Source organism: Dermacentor andersoni, chromosome 9 (assembly GCF_023375885.2).
Source record: "Dermacentor andersoni chromosome 9, qqDerAnde1_hic_scaffold, whole genome shotgun sequence".
Taxonomy (NCBI): domain Eukaryota; kingdom Metazoa; phylum Arthropoda; class Arachnida; order Ixodida; family Ixodidae; genus Dermacentor; species Dermacentor andersoni.
In genome coordinates, this window is record NC_092822.1 from 61,946,526 (window position 1) to 61,974,515 (window position 27,990).

The following is a 27,990-nucleotide window of genomic DNA, read 5'->3' on the forward strand; positions in this document are numbered from 1 at the left end:
CGATGATCAGCAAACATGCACTCAGTCGTCTTCAGTGCGAACCGACAACACAAACACAAATTTTCGCTCACAAGAACTTAGGACCCGGTCACACAGCACGTCAAAAGGGAAACACGCGCGAAATGTCAACAATCAGCCGATGATAAATATCATAAATTTCGTGCTTGCTGATGCTAACGACGATGGAGCTTTCTCATAGAATAAAGAACCAAGTTTGGCTTTCTAGGCAACGCCCAGACAGTTGTCGAGGAAGCTTCGCAAGGAAGCTGTCGCGTCATGTACTGTACATACACACTCTTAAGCAAAATTACATCCTTTTGCGCCACACAATAATAATCATCTGTCTTGTCCGCATTTCTTTTCTCTAACGCGGCGAGCCCGGTACTTTCCAGTAACGAAAGGCATGCGCGTTATCAGCATGACATAGCATTCCCCACAGGAAAGTAGCGGGCGCGGCGTTTTCAAGAAAGGAAACGCATCAAGGCGGATGACCATTATTGTGTGGCAGAAGTGGCACTCCAAAGGGTGTAAACTGTTCTTAGAGTGTATAGAGCGAAGCTACACTCTAAGAAGAGTTTACACCCTTTGAAGTGCCCCTTCTGCCACACAACGGTAATCGTCATCTGCCTTGATGCGTTTCCTTTCTTTAACGCTTCGAGCCCGGTACTTTCCAGTAACGAACGGCACGCGCGTTATCAGAAGGGGCACTCCAAAGGGTGTAAACTGTTCTATGCTGATAACGCGCGTGCCGTTCGTTACTGGAAAGTACTGCACTCTTAGAAAATTTTACACCCTTTGGGGCGTATCTTGTCCCACAACAATAATCGTCATCTGTCTTGCCCGCGTTTCCTTTCTTTAACGCTGCAAGCCCGGTACTTCCCAGTCACGAACGGCATGCGCGTTATCAGTGTGACGCAGCATTCTCAACAGGAAAGTAGCGAGCGCCGAGTTTCAAGAAAGGAAACGCAAGCAAGGCAGATGACGATTATTGTTGTGGGACAAATATACACCCCAAAGGGTGCAACCGTTTTAAGAGTGTGGGCTCGCAGCGTTAAAGAAAGGAAACGCATGAAGGCATATAACGATTATTGTTGTGCGGCAGAAGGGGAAATCCAAAGGGTGTAACTTTGCCTAAGAGTGTTGTGTGGCAGAAGGGGCACGCCAATGGGTGTAAACTGTTCTTAGAGTGTACACTCTTAGGCAAAGTTACACCCTTTGGCTTGCCCCTTCTGCCACACAACAATAATCGTTATCTGCCTTGATGCGTTTCCTTTCTTTAACGCTGCGAGCCCGGAACTTTCCATTAACGAACGGCACGCGCGTTATCAGAAGGGGCACTCCAAAGGGTGTAAACTGTTCTATGCTGATAACGCGCGTGCCGTTCGTTACTGGAAAGTTCCCGGCTCGCAGCGTTAAAGAAAGGAAACGCATCAAGGCAAATGACGATTGTTGTGTGGCAGAAGGGGCAAGCCAAAGGGTGTAACTTTGCCTAAGAGTGTATAGATGACGGTTACCGTTGTGTGGCAGAGACACACCCCAAAGGGTGTAACTTTGCCTACATTCTTCGAAAAATTTACACCCTTTGGGGCTTATATATCTTGTCCCACAACACTCTTAGAAAAATTTACAACCTTTGGGGTTTATCTTGTCCCACAACAATAATCGTCATGTGTCTTGCTCGCGTTTCCTTCCTTTAACGCTGCGAGCCCGGTACTTCCCAGTCACGAACGGCATGCGCGTTATCAGCGTGACGCATCCTTCTCGACAGGAAAGTAGCGAGCGCCGAGTTTTCAGGAAAGGAAACGCAAGCAAGCCAGATGACGATTATTGTTGTGGGACAAATATACACCCCAAAGGGTGCAACCGTTTTAAGAGTGAACAACACTCTAAAAAGGTTTACGCCCTTTGAGGTGTATATCTGCCACACAACGATAATCGTCATCTGCCTTGCTTGCGTTTCCTTTCTTGAAAACGCCGCGCCCGTTACTTTCCTGTCGGGAATGCTATGTCATGCTGATAACGCGCATGCCTTTCGTTACTGGGAAGTACCGGGCTCGCCGCGTTAGAGAAAGGAAATGGGGGCAAGACAGATGTTTATTGTTGTGTGGCAGTGATACGACTCAAAGGGTGTAAACGTTTCTTCGAGTGTGGAGATGCCTGTGACCTGGTGAAGGCGTACGACGTGCTGCGCGACAAGGCGTACGACGTGCTGCGCGACCGCGCGGCTCGGAGCTCAAGTTGCCGCTGCTCCCGTGCCAAGGAGGCTTGTTTGAACGTAAGACGTCCGTAAGGCGCACATGCTTCACGTTCTAACAAAGTTATCGTACTACGCATGTTATCGTACTACACACACAAAAAAAAGTTTCGTGTTTTCATTCTTTTTCGGGGATCTACAAGGCTCAATCAGGACATACTATACTCCGGTATACATGGGACACTTTCACTCGTAATAAGCCCGATTGGGATCGAATTTCGCGATTGTTATTGACTCAATCCCTTCCAGAGCCTGTACAAGAAAGCCGATCGCGAATAAGAAATTTGATACCGGCTGGGCTCGGTCACGATCAAAGGTGCTCGTGTGGCTGGGTTATTAGAGGTGCTCACGCAACATTTACGCTCAGTTCATTTTTCTAAACGAATTGGCTTTACGGACGCTGTTTCGGAATTATATTCGAAATCACCGCGCCTGGTACATAGTTTTCAGCATGGAGCGAACAAGGTGTTCTGGTTAGTCAATTAACGCCACTACGCCTCTAAACGAAGAGCTACACGGCGCGAAGGGCGCGGATTTTGTCCATGACTTTAGTTGCGTATGCGTATCACGTGACGCACGCCAGCATGGCCACCAGCCGTGTGCGCTTATCGTCCTTTCGAAGTTGTGCGTACAGTGTGGTTGTGCGTGAGCAGTTTTTCCACCTTGTGCGCTTCTGGACCTAGTGATTCTGCTCGCGGTGGTGTCTTTATTATTCCCAGTGGTTTGTGTTGCTTAACGTGCAAGCCTAGAAGAACGTCGTCAAGGGAGAATCGTTCACACCTACTTGTTTTGCCGCCGTTGCGTGTGTGGTGGTGGTGTTTGTGCTTGAGTGTTTGGCTTGTTTGGCGCGCTAGGCGTTCTCTACAATTGCTTTGGGGCCGCCTTCGGTAAGTATGCATGTACATTTCATACTACTTTGCAAATAGCTGCGGCCAGACTTCTGAAGAGCGCCTGGCGATGGGTCCAGAAGCTAACGCCTTGCTTTCGACGATCAGTTCGACCGGCACCCTCCAAGGAGAGCTCCCCACCGTTATGTATTTTCAGAACGCGGCAGTAAAAGGGAAGGACCGCGATGAAAAGAATGTAGAATTAATCAATTTAAAATCGAGTGGCGTGGAACCACGATCCTCGTTGGTTCGCGTCGCTGTTACCCTGTTGCTTATCGCGATATGTGCTTGCGTTTGCGACGAGGGCCTGATAAGAAGAGCCGCCGTGGCCTTTGGCGTCGGCGATTTGGTCGCCGGAGCAAGTTCACTTGAGTAGCATTCGCGGTAGGCGCCAATGTCAGGGCTGTTCTACGCTTAATTGTGGACTTAGATCGCAGCAGCCCGGTGCACAGAGTTTGAAAGACGCTTCGATCCATCCGAATAAACGTAGCACTGTACTTGCACTTGCACAGGTTTGAACAGCGCACCGTTTCTTGTTTTATCTGTTGTGCGACGTTCACCGCCGCTATCTCGGAGCGTTTCGTGAGTGACACGGAAACGCAGACATTACCCGAAGAGCGAGCTGTCGCTTTGCAGAGAGAGTTACTATGCACGTGGCAGCCTTACTCGGCACAACGAGAGACCCGCAGCTAATGCACCGGTCAGTTTTGTCAAACTGGCTTGCGCTTTCTGCTCTGCTTGTCAGCACCAGACAAAAACGTGCGTTGCCAACCGAACAGAATCAGTTTTTGTATCGTTTCAACATGTAAGTAGAAATAACAGTAGGAGGTCCCATAATTTGAGACGGAATCGGGATTTCCTTTGGAACAGGTTTGCAAAGTTGGAACGCACAGCAAGAAATGCCATGTTCTGTCATTTGCTTTCAGTACAACGAAGCCATGTGCTCACATCTAGATGCCACTGTCATCTGCCTTCGGAAGCTGCTGCATGCTCCTTGCCTCTTTCAACTGCTTTGTTGCAAAAATACAAAACAATGTAGAATAATGCTTACCATAAACAGACAGTATTTATTAAGGGAAGTCTGATCGTTTAAAACTTCTGCCATTGCAGGTATTCGTAACTGGTTATAACACCTCCATCCGAATGTTTTCTCTAGCCCAGTGCAAGGTACTGGATGACGAAATTTCAGTATCAATGGAAGTGACAATCTTCATTTATGGGAGACTGTGCGTGCTGTATTGTAACTTTGTTTCACACTTGTGAGGTCACAGCTGATGGAAATAGGTATACTTCTCTGGACTAGTACAATATAGCGATTCCTCTTGCCAGATTCTATGACTTTGGCCATTCGTCGTGACTATGCGAGCGGAGTGCAGCTCACACCACTGACGAAGTGCAAGAGCGATATGAATTGGAATAGAATCGCTGTATTATACCAGTCCTGATTATGCCATATTCTGTCGTTCGCATCTATGGCGATGATAGGAAAAATTAAAACGCATTGTGCGTGGTGGTGTCAATGGTTTTGCTGACTAGTGATTTTCTTTCTTTTCTCATGTCTGTGGGAGTTAACTCCTAGCTCTCTCAGAAGTAAATTCATTCATTTCTTTATTATTCTTAGCTCATTACATAGTGTTTTGCACCTAGAGACTATGTGCCTGAAGGGGCTCTTAAACAAGAGTACCAGGTTTAGCAGGATGGGTAAATTACAGTAATGGAATTTCAGAGTGTCAGTCTTACCATGACCTGCCACAGTGGCTTACTGGCTGCGGTGTTCTGCTGCCGAGAACAAGGTCTTGGGTTTGATTCCCGGCATCTGCAGTGGCCACATTTAGAGAAGGTGTGTAATGCGAAATCACTCGTGTACTTAGATTTATGTGTACGTTAAAGAACCCCATGTGGTCAAAATTATTCTGGAGCTCGCCCACTACAGCAACCCCCGTAATCCACTGTGCAGCTTTAGGGTGTTAAACCCTACAATCTTCATTTTAGTCATATTGCAAGCAAAGTTTCGGTGTGTCAGAAAAGAGGCAAAGTCAAACGGCGGGATTGAAGTTCTTGTGCTACTGTGTGATGGCACGTGGTTTGGACAACACCTGCCTGGTTGACACTTTATCAATAAACAAAGACTACATATCTTTCTAGAGGAATGAAACTCTCAAGTTTGCAGGTTTTAGAACATTTATTGAACTCAAAAGGCCCAAACAAGAAAGAATATTTTGTTTGAAGTCTGTGATGTACTAACATACAGGCACTGCAAGTCACAAGCACTGCATACTCCTAAGGGGACACTAAAGAGAAAGTTTAAATCAGTTTAGACGAATAAGATATCCTTTCAAGACTTTGTCTTCATTAATTTCCCGGTGAGAGGATAATTACTAGAAGAGAATATGAAGGTGCCAAACTTTCATTTTCTAAATTTCTCACCCAAGCCTCACTGCTAATACGTCAGTGTGATGTTGCAGATTTCAATGCATTTTCATACATCTGGTACTTGCAGCCCCCGTGTCATGTCCAGAAACTTGTTTGGTTCAATTTATGACTACTTCAGTGTAGTTCATCTTTATGATTAAAAAAATTTGACTAGGCCTAAGCAGATGCCATCAAAGTCATCATGGCTGGCTAGTGTGGTAACCTTAAGGCTGCGTAGGTGGCGTTGCCACCTATCTTTCGTTATTGCATCTTCTCTAGCTCCCCAAACCCTTACTCATGGTAAGGGTGGCTTTCTTGGTATTCTGGAATGGTAATTTACTAATACAGGTCAATATTTTCCTTTAAATGCAGCAGTGACCCATTGCACCCTTTTCCAGCTGCAGATGGCAAGCAAAGGGCACATTTAGATAAGACCACATCAAGGCAGCCACATATTGTGACGTTGGCATGATCTGCGTTCTTGATAGCACTGTTCCTTCTTGCACGCTTATCTTTGCACGATGGTGCACACAATTAGCACCAGCAGCTAGAGAAAATGGAAATAGTATGATAACATGCGACAAAGGGAAAAACGAAGAGAACTGTGCAGAGGGAGAGAACACAGTGGAAAGAGAGGTGTGGCTCATCATCTATATGTAGTAAATGCATTGTAGGACAAACAAGTGGTTGTTTCTGCCCATTTTCTGAGCCTTTTCAGTCTGTGCGTTCTTTGTAACTTGTAAGGAAGCAGCTTGAGGGGCCACGCGTATGACTCTTTGTCATTGTCATCTCGCATCAAGTTCCAAGACCTTCTTTCTTGTGCTCCTTCCTTGTTGGTGTCACATTCTCTTAATGTGGCCCCCCTCACTAGGTTTGGGCACAGCAAACATAAAACATGTAGTGGTGCATAAAACATGCAGTGACAATCGTACAAAGTATGACACCGAGGTGTGCTGCAGCAACAGTTGAAAGTCGTCGTGCTCTTCTCCTTGGAGGAGCCACTTCGGTCGTCATGCGTCGTGGTGCTTCCACATTGGGCACATTTCCTGTAGTGTGCAAACACCCAGCATCAGTGAGACAAACTCGAGGGTTTCCCATGTGACAGGATGATGATGATGCTGAGGGAGGGCCAGCTGCTGTGCTATGTTTTGTGCTTGAGGAAATGCTGATTAATATTGAGGGAGATTATTAGGGATTTTAATCATGTCAGTAACCTCAGAGAGAGAGTGTGTCTAGCCTTAACGAGCAACAGGAATTGTGAACTTTTGTCAAATAGACATGTGGCATTCTTTAAAGAATTGCGGGTATGCAGGATGCTCAACCCGCATATGGAAAATGCCTACAAACTCTTGTAAAACACTGATGTAGAAGTTGTGAAACCAAGAGAGCTTAATGTGCAGGCAAAATGCGTCATTAATGAAGGCAAACCCTCTATCTTGACAGTGTCAAACAACTTTGTTGTGCATCCTGCACTTTTTTCTGTTGTCTACAATTACATGTTTTGAAGACAGAAATGAGGCTCATTTTGAACAAGCTCCTGAAAAGCTACTCATTTTATTAACTTGACCGCTGTCAGTAAAGTTTTTTTCTCTCTTGTTACAGTGGTGGTATCAAGTGTTGCCTACATCAGAAGAACCATTGAACACTCAGTAGAAAGACTGGTCACCATTATCCCTTGTGACTGCTGTAGTTGCTGATTTGCTATGAAGGCTTGTGTATGCATGGCAGACCAATACTGACAAGAAAAAGAAGATGCTGTTTGTGCAACAGCTAAGCGTTGTGTTTTTACATTTGCACTACATCTATGATCCTGGTATCGTGTATTTGTGTTCTGTGACCAGTGACTCTTGCACCCAGAAGTGTGCATTCACAATAGTTAATGCAGCGCTTGTGCACAGCCTATTTTTATGGTAACAGTTGTCATCAAGCAATCTCGATAAAATGGCCATTGTGTAGAATTTGGATGTGGCTTCTGGCTCTTAGCAAATGTGAAAGTTTCAGGATGTATTTACCATTCTTTAGGTGTCTAGCAATACCATGTGGGAAGATAACAATGTAATACATTGATCAAGCATGCAGACAAGATTGAAAAATCCGAAAGCATGTTTTTTACCAACATTTGTGCATAATCATATTTTGTGGTAAAATTAAACCTACACTAAAGAAGATGAATTGAGAGCCTCATTTTGTTGCAATGCTTTCTTTATTGCTTTTGCCATTTGTATTTGATTTGTCCGATGCTATTATTTATAGAACGAGACACTCGGTGCACTGGAGTCTAACAAAGTGAATCTAATTGAAGTAAAACAGTTATTGCCAAACGCAACCTTAGAATACCAAAACTATGTGACCATTCTTGAGGCACTGGGATATGGTATAGTGTCCTTGATTAGAAATTAAAGAAGCTCTTTGCATTCTTAGTGTTCGTATGTCTGCATTTCATGTGGTTGTTTCAGTGCATCATCTGTCACCTTGTGCACATGCGAGCTGACACAGAACAAAAATCTTGTAAGGGACGCTAGGGAGAAACACTACATCAGTTTAGGCTGTTCAAGGCACACTAAAGGCAAATATGAAGTCAAGCTAAAGTGATAGATTAGTGCTTGAGAATCTCTAAGGCGTCAATATTATTGCGAACAGGGCCTTAGTAATAGAGAAACTGAGGTAAATGTAGGACATGATTAGAGTTTCCCCGGGACATTCAAGCACTTGCCCGATGATGAAAGCACTCCTCAGTTAAATTCTGTCACTAGCACTGAACCACTCGTTGCAAAAAAACATTATTGTATTGTAAGACGAAATAAAATGCTGCCTATCCAGTTCTATTTCATTTTTAGAAAAAAAAGAACTCGTTGAAGTTACCCTGGAGAATGACGTAGGCGGTCGGAAGGTTTCGTTTGCGCTCGACTCTGCGCAGCCCATGCTTTCGCGTTTCAGCAGGTTCGTTATCACATAGTGCTGTGCTGGTTTTGCTGGCTCGCGAAACTTGCACAAACTCCAAGTGGTAGAGAATTCAACTTCCATGTTATGTTGCGGGATGCATGAACGGTCTACGCCACTTGACCAAAAAGCAGCTGTGGCGGCAAATCTACTGCTCTGTCTTGGCTCGGTGCTGCCATCTGTCGGGCCCCATTTTACTCACCGAAGGCAGCAAAGGGTGGCGATGGCGTATGCAGTGCCACCCAGTGGCGTAGCAACGGGGGGGGGGGGGGCTGGGGGGCCGTGGGCCCCGGGTGCACGGGGCCAGTGGGGGGGTGGGGGGTGTCATATACGTCTGAAGACTCCAGAAAATTGTCGATATCCTCGCCTTCCTCGACTACACCTGGGGGGGGGAGAAGGGGGGGGTGACAGAAGAGCTAAGGGCCCCGGGTGCCAGATGACCTAGCTACGCCACTGGTGTCGCCATTCCCCCGGTTGGGTGGCGGGAGATTTTAATTTCGAAAAAGGTATTTGCACCCTTCAGATGCTATTTTCTCGTAAACTTAGTCCTTTCTTGGCACGAAACAAGCGTTTCGAAGTTTCTGAAATGATACTGAGTCCACGTTGACTTATTACTTGCCTTTAGTGTCCCTTTAAGGTCATCATCATCATCATCATCATCAGCAGCAGCAGCAGCAGCCTGGTTACGCCCACTGCAGGGCAAAGGCCTCTCCCATACTTCTCCAACTACCCCAGTCATGTACTAATTGTGGCCACGTTGTCCCTGCAAATTTAGTCTCATCCGTCCACCTAACTGTCTGCCGCCCCCTGCTACGTTTCCCTTCTCTAGGAATCCAGTCCGTAACCCTTAATGACCATCGGTTATCTTCCCTCCTGATTACATGTCCTGCCCATGCCCATTTATTTTTCTTGATTTCAACTAAGATGTCATTAACTCGTGTTTGTTCCCTCACCCAATCTGCTCTGTTCTTATCCCTTAATGTTACAGCCATCATTCTTCTTTCCATAGCTTGTTGCGTCTTCCTCAATTTAAGTAGAACCCTTTTCATAAGCCTCCAGGTTTCTGCCCCGTACGCGAGTACTGGTAAGAAACAGCTGTTATACACTTTTGTTTTGAGGGATAATGGCAACCTGCTGTTCATGTTCTGAGAAGGCCTGCCAAATGCACCCCAGCCCATCCTTATTCTTCTGATTATTTCAGTTTCGTGATCTGGATTCATAGTCACTACCTGCCCTAATAGATGTATTTCCTTACCACTTCCAGTGCCTTGCTACTTATTGTAAACTGCTGTTCTCTTCCGAGACTGTTAAACAGTATTTTAGTTTTCTGCAGATTAATTTTAGACCCACCCTTCTGCTTTGCCTCTCCAGGTCAGTGAGCATGCATTGCAATTGGTCCCCTGAGTTACTAAGCAAGGCAATATCATCAGCGAATCGCAAGTTACTAAGGTATTCTCCATTAACTCTTACCCCAATTCTTCCCAATCCAAGTCTCTGAATACCTCCTGTAAACACGCTGTTAATAGCATTGGAGAGATAGTATCTCCCTGCCTGACACCTTTCTTTATTGGGATTTTGTTGCTTTCTTTATGGAGGACTATGGTGGCTGTGGAGCCACTATAGATACCTTTCAGTATTTTTACATACGGCTCGTCTACAACCAGATTCCGTAATGCATCCATGACTGCTGAGGTTTCGACTGTATCAAAAGCTTTCTCGTAATCAATGAAAGCTATATATAAGGGTTGGTTATATTCCGCACATTTCTCTATCACCTGATTGATAGTGTGAATATGGTCTATTGTTGAGTAGCCTTTACGAAATCCTGCCTGGTCCTTTGCTTGACAGAAGTCTAGAGTGTTCCTGATTCTATTTGCGATTACCTTAGTAAATACTTTGTAGGCAACAGACAGTAAGCTGATGGGTCTATAATTTTTCAAGTCTTTGGCGTCCCCTTTCTTATGGATTAGGATTATGTTAACATTCTCCCAATATTCCGGTATGCTTGAGATCATGAGGCATTGCGTATACAGGGTGGTCAGTTTCTCTAGAGGAATCTGCCCACCATCCTTCAACAAATCTGCTGTTACCTGATCCTCCTCAGCTGCCTTCCCCCTTTGCATAGCTGCCAAGGCTTTCTTTACTTCTTCCGGCGTTACTTGTGGGAATTCAAATTCCTCTAGACTATTCTCTCTTCCATTATTGTCGTGGGTGCCACTGGTACTGTATAAATCTCTGTCAAACTCCTCAGCCACTTGAACTATCTTTAACTATCTTGAACCCTTTAAAGTATTGGTCTGAAATTCTATATTTGTTAATTTCTTGTTAATAGGTTGGTTCCTAAAAGAAAAAATTAAGCTTAGGTTAATGCACCATTTCAAAAATTTTGCACCAGAACCGAAGTGCTCCTAGGCTAGTGGGTCGCCACAGCTTTCAAAGCGTATTTTTCATATTTGTGCAATTGTAGGTCAGTAAAAGCTTTTGAAATTTGCTTAGTTCGGCCCTTGACTTTTCTAAAATGCAATGTAGTCCATCTTTACAGATAAAACAATATGTGACTTCATAATAAATAGCTAGTGTGGGAACTTCTAGGTGGCGGCACCACCCGTTTTTCCTCTTCGTGTCTTTTGTAGTGTGTCACTTCTCATGATAAGACTAGGTTTTAGCTATTGTAGGAGGGTAATTTACCATAATACAGCTCAAGTTATTTTTCTCTTCAGTCTTTTAATAGTGGCACACAGGCAGAACTAGCAGAGAGTCTGCACTACTTTGCATTAAGCTTGTTGTGTACATTTCTTAATTTATACAAATATAAGGTGGTTGTTGTACTAACCAGCCTGCATGTTAAACATTCAATTTCTGCTTGCTTTATTTGGTGTCCTGCCTTTCCAATTTACAAGATTACTTGTTGATGTGATGTGAAAATTTTATGTGAAGCTAAGGGTTGAAACATTTGTTGTCACTTCAGCCTTTATAGTATCGTATGGTTTTCATGCATAAGAATAGCCAAAGGATGTTTACATGTGAACAAAAATTAGTGTAATGTGTGTAGTGTGTTTTACATGTGGCTGGAGCCTTTCCAAATAAGAGTCACATATTGCTTATTTCATTTGGTAAGTGCACTGCCTTGCTGTGTTATGTGAACTATCTTTGTGTCTGAAATCTTCAAGCTGGTTGGGGCAATTTCGGTATCACTTGACCACTAAAGCTATAATTTTAGTGCTTCCAAATTGCGATGCTCAGGGTGTAGTGGTATCTATGGATTTTCTTCTTGCTAATCACTAACCCCGCTGTGTTGTTGCTGTTGTGTGCCATGTTGGCAACTTACCAATGTGCATTGATGTACAAACGGACATTGCTTTTGAGCAGCATCTTATGTAACGTTGGGAATGTTGTTTGAATTGTGATGTAGCAATAACAAAATGTTGTATTCTGTAAGGTTCTCTTCTTTCACATTCATGTATTTTTTCTGGTGATGCTCTTTGTTATGTAGTTACAGCAAACAGCAGTTTTTTAGAAAGTCTGTAGCATGTTAAATTATTGTTATTTGCTATAGCCTTCCTGTTTACGTGAAACTGACAGGTGTGGGTTGAGAAAGCTGTCAAGGTCCTTCAAGGTCGCCCTGCTTGACCCCTGTCCAAGTTTACGTGAAGCTGGCGTTACTGAGACAGCAGTACAGGCTTGCATGCAAATGGACCATGTGGATGACAGGCTAGTCTTGAAATTTGTAATATGTTTCTGCAAACTTGAAGGCCACACTGTGAAATTAAAAATTAGTTTCTCTCTTCTGGCTGCAGATCGATTGACTGCAGATTGACTTGACCTGCCTCAAGCACTCATGCAGTCCAACCTGCTAGTGTTAATGCATAAACGTTACAGCTGGTTTCTGGCACAATGAAGCAGCTCAACCCATCCCTGTCGAGTTTGGGTAAACGCCCCTAACTTTAGGCAGCCCTTGGCAAGAAGCAAGTTGCGGTGGATTAAGTTGCCAACCATCTGGCGGTTCTCTTTCTCCCGCAGAAGTCATGAGCCAAGTGCAGATGGCTCGTGCAGCTGCTGTTGCCGTCGCGTCGTGTCCCGACGCCCGTGACTGCCCCATGTGCGACTATGTGGCCACAGCAAGGTCATCGCTGATCATCCACATGCGCAAGCACACTGGAGAGCGGCCCTATCGCTGCCACCTGTGCCCTGCCGCGTTCGCCAAGAGCAGTGACCGCAGCCGCCACTTTCGTACCCACCAGCTGCACAAGCCCTTTAACTGTGGCAGTTGTGGCAAGTCGTTTGCACAGAGGGTAACACTGCTCTCGCATCGCTGTCTTCTGACTGGTAGCACAGGCTTTAAGGGCCAGTGCCATAAGTGTTTGAAAATGTTTGCCAATGCTGCTCTACTAAAGGAACACACTCGTGAGTGCGGAAGTGCTGCAGCAGGGCCTCTTTTAGACTAGCCAATGGATAGGTTATATAGGAGGGGCACGTAGGAATGGCAAGGCCTTCTGTTTAACGATAGGAGAGGTGATGTATGAAAAATATGAACTTTCGTGGTGAACCAGTTCTGAAACGGTGAGATGACAGAACAAGAGCACAATTCGAACACTATCTAGTTGGCTATAAGAAGCATGCATTAATGATTAACGAGTGAAAAACAGTCAGTATGAATTGCACAGGGGGATAGGCTAGTCAGTTTGCGTTTAACATGACTAACAGAGGGGACCACAGGACAAGTGAACAACAGTGAGTGCCAGTGCACCTGTGCCGTTGTCTGCACTCTTTGCCATATTGAGGTGGCATGCAGAAACCAAGGCCACATAAAAAAAAAAAAAGGTCCTGCACTTTCTTTCCTCATCCCCGGTCTCCATTTATGCATGTATATATTGTATGTCTATTTTACAATACTTATGTACATCTATAGCTTGTTGAAACTGATAGGTGTGGTGTTAAGCAGGAAGAAAACAGGAAATGCCAGAACATGTGATCACAAAGCATGTAATGCAGCAGTGTTTACATTGTCAGCTACGCTATGGGTGTTCCTATTTAAAGGAACACTTCAGGCAAAGAGTTCATCCATCCATACTGTTGGGTTACCCTTCTGGAATCGGCAAAATGTGGTTTTACGTGAAGAGGTGACAGTTGCCGAGAAAATCTTGACTGGAGGAGGCTGGACACTTTTCCACAATTGAGGTTACCTGCACCAAAAGGGCTTATTAATATTGTAGCTGTTCTAGAGATCATGGAGGTCATGCTTTGCCAAGGTACCACTGCCTGTATTGAGTCATTGGCATGCATGGAGAGTTCACCATACTGCTGCATAAAGCATTGACAGAGTGGTGTAAAGACGTAACTCTTGCGAGTCTTCTAGGAAAACCCACTAAGTGTCGCCAAACTGCATTCTATTCCATGCTAAAGTGCAATGTAAATAACTTTTCTGTTGCTAGAAGTTGGCTGCTATTTGCCAGTTATAAATGTGATGTTTTTCATCAGTGAAGCTGGCTCTGTATTTTCATGGCAGCTGTACCTGTTCCATCCAACATTTGTCATTTTTGAATTTACGAAAGCTGTTTTTGGTATGATGTTCGAACACCTTGGAATATAAATCTGTTTCTTCAGCTTAGCCTAATGTTTGGCCTTCTCTTTGATGCCCACATTGACAGAAACTAGTCACTATTTCAGGCTATAATTAGAGTAGTCATATTACTATGAGAGCTTGTGGTTCTGCTCCATTTGCTGCTTGAAGCCACTGTAAGAGGGAATTTTTAGGAGGTACTCTATTTGAACAGTGATGGCAGCGAGATAGAATCATCTTGACACCAGATACGATGATGCGATGAACACATTTACAACATGCTGTTGTACTTGTAGCTGAGGTGGACTGCAGGCTCATCACTCACACTGCTTGTTGTAGTCTGGTTGACTGCCATTTTGTGGATTTCACACAACTCTTAGGTTTTCTACCTGTGGCCTGTTGGTACCTGAACTCTGCGGACTGTTGGTACCTTGAGTAGGCATATTGCCTGGAGTTGAAGTTGTGATGCTGGCATCAGCAGAGCCAACTGTTTTGGAAAACATGTGCACTAGTCTATTTTTACAAACAGTGTGACAGTAAAGTGCTAAAGTTTATTTTTGTAGCAAATATTTAGTCCACTGGCACTGTATTATGATGGTGGGAAAATTCAGAAATGCTTCTGTACTTAGATTCAGGTGCACATATTAAAGTACTTATGCTGGTCATAATTCATGTCAACCCACGATGGCCTTCCTCGATGCTCACTGTCCAGTTTCATAATGTTGAGCCGCATTAGCTATCACTTCTGCGGGACAAGTGTGTACTGGAGTGTGTGGCTCGTGTTCAGCTGCTCTGAAGGGGGCTGAATACTTTTTATGATTGCGACCCTTATAAAACGTGTGCCATTCATCACATTATTCACTAACTGACCAAGTGGTTCTCTGACTTTTGTGGAGCCTCCTGGTAATGTCCAAAAGTGCAATTCTTTATTTACATTTTCATTCTGCAGTCAGTAAATGGATTGCTTGTCACTAAAGCTTCAGGCATTGCAAGCATGTGATATGCTGCTGAAACTTGGCCCTCACTTGCAACTTCTTTAGAGCAGTATTGGCACAAATTCTGTGTCATTTTTATTTTCCTCCTTTATTAGGCAGCTCTAGTTTTTCGAAGCCTCACTTTCTCAAACATGCAAGGAATAAAGAATTGCATAATATTTTAATGCAGCCAGTTCAAAATGTATGTCAAGCGCAGTTCAACTTCAGTCATTGTGACAGCTGGCAATGATGGCAGTTAATTAGTGTTGCGAACCTTTGACGCGTGTGCCAGTCAGCCCTTTGCAATAAACATAGGCCATACTGTCAAAGGATTGCCAAAAACTGAGCCCGCGTTGGCTTACTTCCTGCTTCATTGTGCACTTTTTGTGTTTAGCAAAGGATAAGCCTACATATTAGAAAAGTGCATAGTTTGACAGAATAAACAGATTTCGCTCATACTCGCTCACTAGTATTCTCGCAGGCTATGTTCTCGCTCACACTTGCATGCGCTCACACTTTTCAGCACTTGCTCACATTCCTACTCATGCCCACTCATGCTCATCAACACTCATTCGCTTTCATAGTCATTTCTATTCACACATACCAGCACCGACTCTCGCTGATTGGCACTCGCTTGCAAACGTAATCGTGTTCACTACACTTGGTGATAGTAAAATATGTTCATGCTCGCATCCATTCAGAATCACTGTCGCTTTGCACTTTCGTTTATGGGCACTCACTTCCGTTCATATGTCCAGTCACGGCCTTCATCGCTCACTAGTGCTCCCTCTCATGCCTGCAAAATAAGGGTGAGTCGAGTACGACCCAGTGTACTCATGAGTGAGTATGCCGAACTATGGCATAAGTTGAGCAGGATGGCGGTTACTGAGGGGCTAAATTTTCGTTGGTTACGTCCACATGAAGCCACAGAAAACACAGGCAAAATTAACATACTTTTTATTTATTTATTTAAATATGAAAATAATAGGGAAAAGGGAAATGAAAGTGGGCAAAAAGACAACTTGCTGCTGGTGGACCCAAGTTGGCATCTAAGAGGTTCATTGAAGAGCAGCACATACGCATAGACAAAAGTTGGTTCGATAGTTTTTTTCGAACCCTGTTCCCTCAGCATCGCAGCCTGATGCTGTAACCTTTAGACCATTGACTATATATATATAAACGGTGACCCAAGTTGACAGGAAAACAGTTAGAGACATGCATAGGTAGGCCCCTAAAAGTGTGCAAAGTTTCCAAAGAATGCTAATCGCATTAAAAATGTTCTAGTGCACTCTAACTGTGGTATACTTACTTATTGCATCGTGTCCGAAGCCACACTGCGCTTGAAGCATGTTCTGAACTAGTTGCTACAAAAGTTTATGTAGTTATTTGTTGTGTAAACCCGCCGTGGTTGCTCAGCGGCTATGGTGTTAGGCTGCTGAGCACAAGGTCGCGGGATTGAATCCCGGCCACGGTGGCCGCATTTCGATGGGGGCGAAATGCGAAGACACCCGTGTACTTAGATTTAGGTGCACGTTAAAGAACCCCAGGTGGTCAAAATTTCCGGAGTCCTCCACTACGGCATGCCTCATAATCAGAAAGTGGTGTTGGCATGTAAAACCCCATAATTTATTTTTGTTTGTTGTGTAAATCAGAAATTTATGGTTCATACCTTATTTTCATGTGGCCACTATGAAAAGTAATGCTGTACACTAATGAAGTCACGTCTGTGTAGCAGAAATCCTTGCACTAACACCAGTAGCACCACTAGCATCATTGTCACTGTGTGCTGTGAAATACAGTGATGTTCTGCTTAGTTGTGTCTCAATGTGTGTGACAGAGGCTTTTAGAGAAAACTACCTTGAATGCCAATATATTTTGTAACACATTGTGGTTCAATGTCTTGAATCTGTTGGTTGCCTGAACATTTCTGCTAAAATGACATGACTTCACTAATACCAAGCCCTAATTACTCTCTGGCAACATGGGCTATAAAGTATATATTTCAACAGATAATTACCAGTAGTTTGTTAACTGATCATCACAAAATGTGAAGCCAGTGATGTTTTCAAGCCAGTCTTCTTGAAAATACCTTTTCTGTGTTAAAGCAAGAACAAATCCACAGGGTATTTCAAAAGTATGGCATTAGCGGTTCAACTCATTTATGTATATGTATGCTTCATGCTAGCTCAGTTGGAGTTACTTGCCATATTGCGCATGCTCTTTGCATGTACCTACAAGTCATTTGTGTGCCATGACCTGAAGCTGCTGCCCTGTTACCTCGTTTCTTTATTTTTGTGCTGCCAAAACTTTTCTCATTTGTTGTTCATCCTGTGAAAGGCAGATATGGTAGCACTATTTATAGATTGAGTTAGGATATATATTATGGCATTGTTAGATGTGTGGCAGATACCCATAATTTTCGCCTATCTTTCTGGCATCTTTCAGAACAAGGAATATTACAGCAGACAAACTGTTGTCAGAAGTTTGGCTGTTTTTGTTTTTATTGAGATAATTCAATCGTTATTACTTTGTCTTGTGCAAACTAGCTGTGGTGTCTCTACTTTGTGCTTACTGCTGTTAATTTTTGCCTGGAGAGTGGTACAGTGTAGACCGGTGTTAAAAAAAGTGCATAGCTAGATGGATTAATGCCCATATAAACTTGAGCATTTTTCTATTTATTAAAATTAGGGCCAAGGGGCTCATGTGGCTTATTTGGCATACTTGTATGCATAGAAATATAATCTGCAAGCCTTCATGTTGTACAACTGTGTGAATTGTAACCACTGGCATACAGCTATGTGTTCCCTTTAAAAGTGCACCATACTGTACTTCATTACTATTGAGCATTTGAAACCATTAAAAAACACTTTCTCTGTAGTTACTTGTGTAAGAATTTGTTTTAGGTAAGCTTCAAAATGCATTCCGTGCATGTTGGCTGCTAGCTGCTGTGGCAAACAAAAATCTTTGATGCGAATGCCATGTAACTTGAAACAGTAGCACTTTAGTGCATCTTCTTGCATGTTGTTTTGTCATTTGAGGAGCACACTTGTGCATGTTATTTCAGGGCAGCCATTGTTAATCATTTTATAATAAAAATTATTTTTTACTCCCAGACCAGAAGCTGAATGTGAATTTCTTGTCACCCACCCTACTGCACTGTGAGCAGTCTTATTGCTGTACCTGTGCTTTCACACAAATTTATTTCTTGCAGATCTTGCAGTGTTTGATGGAAAATAAGAATAGAATGTCCGCAATAAATAAACTGTATAGTTCATGGGCTTTAACATAGGGCAGTGCTTGCTTGTATTCTATGGGCACTGGACTTGGGAGGATTCTGGGCCACCAGGTTTCCAATATGCAGTTGGAACATAGCAGCCTTACTTAAATGGCAGTGTGGTATTGAGTTGACATGCCATTTCGAAGCTGGCACCAGGCGTCATGCTATTAAAGGGCACTTCTAGTGGCATAGAGGGGCGTACAAAAATGAACATTCAACATTTTTGGAATTCTCAGCCAAACAGCTTGTAAAGCTGGCACTGTACCATCTTATACCAGTGTCACAGTGGCACTTCCACTTGCAATTGAGCTCAATCATGATTGAATTTTTGAATCGCAATTGGCTGCTTTGCACAAGCTGCATGAAGGAGACAGCCACAATCGAGCCCAATTGCAATAAAAAGTGTCTCTAATGACTGGTGTATACAGATCACTAGCCTTGGACAATAACTTCTTGAATACTCATTGCCACATAATTTACACTGCATTACATACCCAGTGTTTAAAAAGCCTGCATAATAAGGAAACTGTGCCCATAGGCCAGTGCGTCACAAAACATGTAGTAGAAAAATTTTAATGATAAGTGGAGAGGATGGCATGATACTTCAGGTGGAATGGGCAGTGAGGGAGGAAAGAGCGAGAGAGAGAAAACAAGAAACATGCAAACATGTGCAGAACACAAAACTTGGAAAATGTTGATAACATTTTGCACCATAAAATGAACGAAGTGGATATTGTTGCTATGGAAATGGCAAGAAACAAAATTTTGTCCGTCACCATCCTCCTGGCATCTTGTGCACATCCCATAGGACAACAATGGAGAGAGCAGCCGATTGTTTTTAAAACGCAGGTAATAGATTTTCCCAGGAAAGCTGCCCTTCCTTTTTTGATAAAAGTTGCAATGTGGGCTCGTTGGTACTGTACCGTAACATGTTCTAGTAGCACAAGCAGTAACATTGACACAAGACACGTATACACAGTGCTAACTTCCAGTAATGCAATGTTGTTTGAAGTTTGCACTATGTGTACATTGTTGGAAGTTAGCAGTGTGCATGTGTATTTGTATCAGCTCATGCTACAATGCTCCGTTTTATGGGTAGCAGGCAATGCAAAAGGTGCTGTGCAAGTAGTGTGGTCCTAGAGGTCTCACTGCATGCCTTTTGTAAGGCAGTTTTTTAATCTGCGATGTTTTCCTTGGAAGGTCTGCTTCATATACTATGACTATGTGTGGATGCAATTTTATTTCAAATCACATATTACTTGTTTGCTTCTGTATTACCAGTATACAGATAGCGTACTATATGTGTGTTGCGATTGCTGAAGACATGCTGTAGTCACTGGTTGCAGAAACGTGTCGCTCTGCTCGTTTTGTGGTAAATAGATTCAGATCTCTGATCTCGTTCTTGTAATAAATACTCCATATTTCGCTACATAAATGTATGACTCTTAATTTTACATTGAATTACATAATGCTTTCCTGCATAATTATCTTTCATGCGTGGTGCACTATTTTTTGGTTGCGGATGTCAGCAGTGAGGGAAGTCTAGCCTTTTTAGCATTGCCTGTTACGTATCAAGCACCTTATAGAACACCTTACAATGGTACAATTTTGGTCACTGCTGTATATAGGTGTGTTCTCTGAACAAAATGCACTGCCCATTCTGTAGTGCACTTGGTTATTTGCATAAATAATACAACTGACAGTTTTGCAATTGTTCTACAAAATTTTGAAGGTCAGCTTGCACAAACTGTGCTCTTTAGTACAGGAGATCCACTTGCAACCTGCAATGTTTTATGTGAGTTTTACAAAATTAATATCTTAAAGTGGTGCTTTCTTTCACTATTTCCTTTACTTTTTGGGCGCTGGCTGTCTTGCCGAGTTGGCACAGGCCCACTAACAAATGCTACTTCCCACTAGGCCAGTACCGGCTAGTATTGCCTTTGTGCGACACTAGGGCCGTAGTAGTACTACTCGTCTACCTTAAGCCAAAGTTTTCTTTACCTATTCCCTCACAGGCATAGGTAACTGTACAATATAGAGATAGAGATTTTAATGAAGAGAGACAAGGTGAAGGAGATATAGGCAGTATGCTAGACAGCTATGTATGTATATAATATATAATTAGTTCAAGCAGGCTAGGTTACTATTCACCGCTACCACGTTTCAAAGATTATGCAAACAAACCATCACCTTGTGAAACCATTCATCACTATTCTTCAAATTACGTTCCCGTAGCAGGAAACATCTGTGTCAGGCCTGGTAGTGAAGCATATGTAAAGGTCAACTAAAACAAAATGAAAATACGCCAGTAACAGCGTGTCATAAATCATTGGTCTACAGCCGCTAAAGTGGCATCTATGTAAGCCTCCCCCCCTCTCTCTTTGGTGCAAAGTGTGGAGGTGTTGGGCTTAGGCAGACTGTAGACCAATGAGTAATGACACATTGTTACAGTGAAATTGTTGTATGCTTCGCCATTACGGACTTGGGCGATCCGATTTGGACAAAAGTTAAGCGCTGGTCCTCTTATGGTGCGCATTGCCATTGGATAGGAACAAAATAAGCAAATCGCGTTCTCCTTTGTAGTGCCTAGGCACAGTTACCCGTTTTCTCTCTCGCAACTCGCACGTGCATACAAGCATAGAGCATAGGTGGCACAGCTTTCGAGCATCTGCTCCCTTGACAAATTGGAAATGTGTGTTTCTATGCCTGAAAAAAGAAAAGGCAATATGTTGAGTTTCACTGATCTAAATGTTACCGGAAATATGTGGTGCGGGCGCATGTGCATCAGTGTGTGCTGTAAATCAAATTACATTAAATTAGTTTTATGTGTCTACAACATGCACCCTTCTAAATATGTGTTTTGTGTGCAGAAGCACTTCTAAAAAAAGGGGGTACCGACATAATATTTCCGACAACTTTTTTTTCTTGCGGTAAATGAAGGTACTAGACCTCTGTAAGCTCTAGAAAAAATAGTGACATGCCTTGAAGCACTGTAAATAATTTATATGATAGCTTTTCTAATGTCAATTTTGGTTTCGTTTCCCAGGAGGATACTGCATTGTGACATTGCAGCAAGTAGCGTTGTGCTACTAGGCCTGAGGGTGCTGGATTGAATCTCGGCTGCAGTGGCCGCATTTCAGTGGGGGTGAAATGTAAGAATGCCCATGTACCATGCATATTGGGTGCACATTAAAGAATCCCAGGTGGCCCAAATTAATCCAGACTTGATTAGGAATGCTCAGGGGAAGGGGGGATGGGGAGGCTGGGGAGGCTGGGTAGACCACGTAAAAAAAAAAAAAGAAAAAAAAACAGGGGAGAGGGGGGAGGCATGTGCCCAGGTGCCCCCCGCGTTACCACTGGCTATACCACTGCAGTTAGATGTTTACTGTTGAGGCACGTCTTTGAAAGTGAATGTAGTCATTTAACCAAGGGCCCGCCACATTGATTCACCTCGGAATCTCAGAATACAATGAAAATGCTACAAATTCAAACTGGGAGTCTTTTCACTGGCACAAAGAAAGCTTTCATAAAGTGGTCGATTAAATGCTGTAAAACTAAATGCGATGCTCATCATCATCTTGTGCAAATAATGTCATGTGAATGTGTGTGCACTAACGGTGTTCACAAGCTATGTCGAAATGCAAACAGCAGTTCGTGCGAATGCTTACTGTGAGATGACAATATAGTCATGTCACGAGGAGGAAAGTGAAGCTTTCAGACATTTTATGCCATATGAACATGCTAATCGTATCAAAAATAGTTATCTTGACGAGAGAAGTTTGTGCGCGAGTGACGTAATGGTTTGGGAAAGAGAGACAATTTATTGATACAAGAGGTTATGTGGAACCTCCTGTCAAAAGGGTCGGGCATTGGATCCTGTACGTGGTGAATGTGTGTCATATTGGGAAGTGCCACGGTGTTGGTTGTAGATGCTAGGCCAACATGTAGGAAAAGGAAGGGGCAAGTTTGTGTCGGGTGAAACGCCCGAATGCAGTAGGCGTGTCGGAGACTACCCACAGACATGATATGTGTGAGGTGACCTTGTTTGGTGTGTTGAATGGCTACATTATTAGTTGGTCATCATGTGCCAACCATGTGCGCCGAGTGCTGATAGCTTCATGGGCGCTATGTTCTGGCTGCTTAGTTCGTGTTGAAGCAAAAGGCAGCACGAAGGTCAATTCACTCGCTGCTGCTGCCACGCTTTCTCACTTCAGCATTTTGACAGCAAATGTGCGCGGTCATCGAGCGAGATGTGTTCACGTTTGCTTCTGCACACATGACACCATGCTTATTTAGTAAGTGAAGTTTGCGATTTAGCAGGGTGAAGTTGTAGGCCAGTTGGTGAGACATTGTGAATAAAACCACTACAGACACGGGTTGGAGGGAGATGACAACACAGGATGTCAACCAGGTAGTCAGACCCACTAATTTTGAAAGAATCTTTGGGTTTGAGTTCGCTCAGATGTGTTTTAAGGAACTTGCCAACTTGTACCTGCCAGCTTCCCCTTTCCGTTACAATGGCCCTGAACGGGCATGAATCTTTGAGTATTAGCGGTGAAGAAAATGCTCAGAACATTCAAATCGCACTCCGTGACCTGTTTTGCCAGCTTCTGCAGGTTGAGATCTTCTAAAAGAGCAAGTGCCCTGCTCTTCACCTTGGACGGCTTTAGAGATACGGCCTTGAAATTCTTACTCACAGCATTCTTGGCTTTTTCTGTGAAAAAAGTTCTGTGGAAGCATGGTGAAGCCACCTTCCTTGTCAACCTGGACCAGAGCAAGGTCGTTCTCACGAAAATGACGGGCGATTTCACGTAAAGCTTGAGAACTACTGGACTTCTTGGTCAAATTCAATTAGCGGGCCAGTCAAGAGACCTCTGTCAGGCCACGGCAACCCCCTGCTATTCCCGACATTACAGCCAGGCCTCGTCCTGGCTTGATGAAATCCTCGTGTTTGCCTAGGGTCAACTAAGATTTACTTATAACAGTTCCAAGCATCACTGGGGACCACCACTTCTGGCACCTCCACAATCACACATCAAACCCCAGTAGTGCCTGCTAGTGCTTCACTGTGCTGTTGGTTTGCTAAAAGAATGTATTGTTTGTTTGCTGCAAAAGAATTTATCATTTCAGGTGCTCATGCATTGCCAATCATCAGTAGAGGCACTCCCTTGAAGAAACCTTGTTACAACATCCAACTCGCCATTAAGGTAGTATGCACACCTGTATGGACAAGTTCCTCATTGAAATCTAGGCTGCAAAGCAGGCATCAGCTCTCACCGATTGCCTTGCTGTAGACCAGCAGCAGCGAGTATGGCACCACAGGCATTTTCGGAGCAAACTAAGCAACACTCATGGCATGTGTGTGGTGGCAAAGCTTCGAGGCATGTGAAGAACTGTGATAGCTGCATACATAAGTGTGGATGGGTTGTCCTCCTAACCGAAAATGGTAGAGCCTTTATAACACTTTTGTGAGCCTTCAGAAAACTGTTGCACAGCTGGCAAATGTATCAAATGGGATTGCGAATGTATGGTTTGGGACAAAGGCTTCAGCAATGAATTATCCGAGATAAAGTAAGATTGTAATTATGTATTCATGGGGTTCTGCGGTGCACCTGTAGACAATAATAGAGGCTTAACTATCATACTAGCAACTGAACTGCTAATGTGCCAAAGAGGATTGTAAAATGTGAGTATATAATGGATTAGGATAAAGGCTTCCACAGTGTTTTACCCAAGATAAAGTGATTGAGGTAAAGTTTCCATAGGATTGTGCTGCACAGTTGCAGTTCACAAAGGAGGCTTAACTACTGCACTAGCAGCATACCTGCAACTGTACTGCACCCACGTAAGTAGCATATTAGTTTTATAACGTGCTTGTAGCGGTCCAAGGCAGTATTTGGTAACATTTGATAAAATGAAATAATTCCTTTTCAGCCTATGTATCTGACAACTGGGCTTCAGCAAAGGAAGATGGCTACCTGCATTCGTTTCATTTTCATCCACTCATTTTTGGCTTACAATATTTCAAGCCTATGCTTTCTGAGATGTGCTTGCTTTATTTTTTTTTTTTTATGCCTAACGCTCTTGCTTTTTGTCTGCTGCAGTCTGTAGAGCGAACTGCACTGTGCGGGCTGTGTTTTCTGGTGCTGCAGTTTCAGTGGTGGTAGTGAAAGTGACTTAATGCGTAAGCATTTTTTGGCGAGTACCCCAGCAAAATTGGTCTGTCATGCGAAAACTGTAATGCCTTGTGCCTGCACAAGGATGTGTAACTTGTGAAGTTAAGGCATTTAATTGTTATAATAGTGTAAATGTAGATTATTGGTACCTTTATAAGCGAGAAGGAACTATTCAAATAAATATAATATTGATCGGAGAGTGAAAACCCTTCTCGTCAAACTGCCTTGAAACCTGACTTTTCCGCATTACAGGTCTGTGTGCAGAGAAGGCTTCTGGGGGGCTTCAAAGTATAAAACTAATTATTGATTGGTACATGTGATTATAGTTTAATAACAATAATAAGTTAGTAATAATAAAAGGAAAATGAAATGAAATAAAACAGGGTAAAAAACAGTTGTGGTGAAACTGGCTGCAACAGCATTCCAGCTCAATTGATACGAACACATTGAAGGGGCCCTTCAGCTTCCTGGCAGCTCGTCTCTGCACCGTTCAGTACACGGATTTCATTTCTTTGGCACTAGAAAAGTGATGGGTAGACTTGCATGACCTAGGAAAAGCAAGTAAGCAAAAGCGGAGTAACAGCTTACCCAAAGAATGCTTATGCATTAGTAGATAATTCTCAGAATTTCTGTGCCATATTTTAGGCCTGGAACTGCCTTATTTTCTCTCCTTGAGGGAGGGACAATCACCGCAATGTTTGTCTCACATTGGGGTTTTCAACATGCTTGGTGTTCTGTGGCAATGAACTGTCACAAGTGTATTTTTATGATGTACTTTTGCTTGCTGTGTCTTTCTTATTATTTTGTTCTGTCATTTATTTTGTGTTCTTGCTTTTCAAGTTAGCATGGAGCCTTAGAGTGAGGGGACGTAATATTTCTGCTTTTGGGTCTGTTTATCTGGTCAATTGTCGCATGCCAATAGCACTTAATTTTGTTTGAGAGCTCCTTTCTGCATGCAGAAACGATTCCTCTTGGGGAGGGCAAGACTGCTCAGTCACTCCTGCCACCATACATTGAAGATGTCCCACTTGCTGGTTTTGTCTTTGTATTGAGAAGCTATGAATATAATTTTAAACCATGGAAGTGGCCCGCTACGTGCTAGTGCACGTTTCGATGAACCTCAATAAAGTTTTTCCATCCATCCGATGTGCCACTTTGTTACACTTTTTTATTGTAATCTAGAAGCACTAAATTTTTGAAAGGCCAGCTCTTCAAGAACTGTCAGAATATAAGGGTAGCTATAGTATACCAAATCTGAACACTCTTGAGCGAAGTGCCAACAAGATGGATGTGCATTAGCTTGCAGTTTACATCATCCACTTTCAGGCACCAAAGTTCTCTTGTGGCTGCTAGATTTGTAACTTCATAGAAAAGCTTGATTGAGCAATTCTCCATCTAATCCCGTGTCATGGTACAGGATGGATGTTTCCAAAGCATCTCATGGGACTGAACTGCATGATGTAAGAATTCCTCTTGCAATCCCATGTTTTCACATTTCCTCATAGGCTTGGACGTCGTCAGTGCTGAGATCAGCCATTCAACATGTAGTGCGCAGCGTTGGAGTCAAATGAGAAAATGTGGAAAGAATGGATCACGAAAGATTCCTTGTGTAATATAGCCCTTAATGTCATAAGCAGCACCTACTTGATGGCTTTGTTCCTTGTAGATCTCAGGAAGGCTATGTTCATATTTATGTGCAACGCTGTGGCAACGACCTGTTGGATTTGCTCGCAAACAGTTTGGAGTCCACTTTGCATGTGTGCCTGTTGTGTAATAAGATGCCTTTTGTTGCTTGGTGCTTGCTTGTTGACTGCATTTTGTATTCAATAAGCTGTGGGAGTCTGCTCTGTTTTGTAGCATTTTTTGTAAATTATCTCTAATGATTTGTGGCATTGCTTTTCGTGTGGCAGCGGTGAATGCTCATTGCTGGGAGCATATCTTTCTTTGTGCTTACTCATCTTCTTTCTAATCTGCCAATCTCATGCAAACATGACTGAATGTGCAGGAACTGCTTAGTGTATTGGAGATAGATTTCTTGCAAGTCTCAAACAAGAGAGGCAATGCCTCTTGGACGTTCATAGTTTTTCATTTCTTTTCCATTCTTTTTTAACACCGCAGTGCAGGGACCTCCAGTCATGGACCTGTCGCCATGCCTCTACACCAAGGTTGGCCCCAGATACAAGTGCGTCCTGTGTGACTTCGTCACGAAGGTCACTGACAACCTATGTGCTCACATGCACGCACATAACGCTGGGCCGTCCAGCCTCTATGCCCAGTTTGGACAACATTGGCAGTGCCTGGTCTGCGGCTACATCTCGAAGGTAGCCGTCAACATGCTTACTCACGTGCGTACGCACACGGGCGAGAAGCCGTACAAGTGTCACCTGTGTCCTTATGCCTGTGCCCAGAGTGGAAACCTTAGGTCTCACATCCGATCTCGCCATCCCACGGCTCTCAACATTAGCAGGGTCTCCTGCCGGCCACAGAGAGCAACAAGCCACGAGAGAACTCTGCCGGTTCCCTGAAACATGCGATGCCCTCGTGTTGCTGGTGCCATACTTGGGTACCAGCAGCCTGGTACCAGCTGGACTCAAATATAGATACTACCAGGCTTTAGAGCTTTGCAGCTTGTACCAAATTCTTTAAAATATCTTGGCCATTGAGTGACAATTTCACTTTTCACCTGCTTGAAGCAAGGTGAACTTGAAGGATCATTAAATGTTTCACAAATGTTGTGTGCCTTTACCCATGGCCATATCTATTGCACTTGCTTCTGTTCAAGATGAGCTGGAACAGGGTTGACCTTCAATGTGTAGTTGCCAAGCTATTTACATGAAATTTTTGGCACACTGTCCTGCGTTCGTACAAGCTGGCATGTGTTAAGCACCTCTGGTTGTGTTTATATCAAATCTTGCAGTTTCTGGAGACTTGGCATGTCATATCTTCGTTTTGTCTTTTTGCATGGTTCATTTTCTGTTTATGGTGCAGATGAATTTATGAGCCTTTGCTTGCCTTGTGTTCAGCAGTCTCGGCAGTTGCTGCTTCTGTAGCATGCACATAATCATTTTGTATGATGCTGTTGGTTTGCATGAGGCTTCCTTTGGTTGTGTTTCGGCTCCTTCAGGTTGTGGGCATGTTGGGATGATCAGCAAGCCACTGGTGGTTTCCACACTTTTGTCACAACCACTTGAGGGTTGTTCTACGAATGCGGGTGCTATGTTCTGGTGCTGCTGTAAAGTACCAAGGGAAGTCTAGTCAGGATAAAGACCGGTTCAGAATTAAGGCCAAATAATTACTGAAATAATTACTGAAATTACTGAAATAATTAATTACTGAAATTACTGAAATAATTACTCCAAACAAACCCAAAATATGCTCAGGTTCATAGTTTTTTTGTGATAGCTAAATAAGAGGTGGACTGCCATGTGTGTGTGGTGTAGAGAAATGGCTACTGAACAATCGCCACTGTGATATATTGAAGTTGTTGTGTACAAGAAGTTCGATTTCTGG

At 43.4% G+C, this 27,990-nt stretch overlaps 1 protein-coding gene and 1 long non-coding RNA gene across 5 annotated transcripts in view; both read left to right on the top strand.

Moving 5' to 3' along the window:
• The first annotated feature begins 2,839 nt into the window (after positions 1 to 2,839).
• On the top strand, positions 2,840 to 7,973 carry LOC129384050 (uncharacterized). The gene is made up of 2 exons (XR_008611813.1): positions 2,840 to 3,141; positions 7,156 to 7,973. It is a non-coding gene; the product is annotated as an uncharacterized lncRNA (long non-coding RNA).
• A 937-nt stretch (positions 7,974 to 8,910) lies between these two features.
• LOC129384048 (uncharacterized) overlaps positions 8,911 to 27,990 on the top strand; it is a 31,202-nt gene continuing 12,122 nt past the window's right edge. Inside the window, exon 1 of one of the 4 annotated variants that reach the window (XR_008611807.1) lies at positions 8,911 to 26,801. Coding sequence is in view for 1 of the 4 variants with exons in the window: in XM_055069134.2 (XP_054925109.2) it covers positions 26,616 to 26,801 (186 nt within the window). In the remaining 3 variants the exon portion in view is untranslated. The remainder of the gene's footprint in view (positions 26,802 to 27,990) is intronic. The other 3 variants (XR_008611806.2, XR_011889996.1, XM_055069134.2) reach the window with 3 other exon arrangements.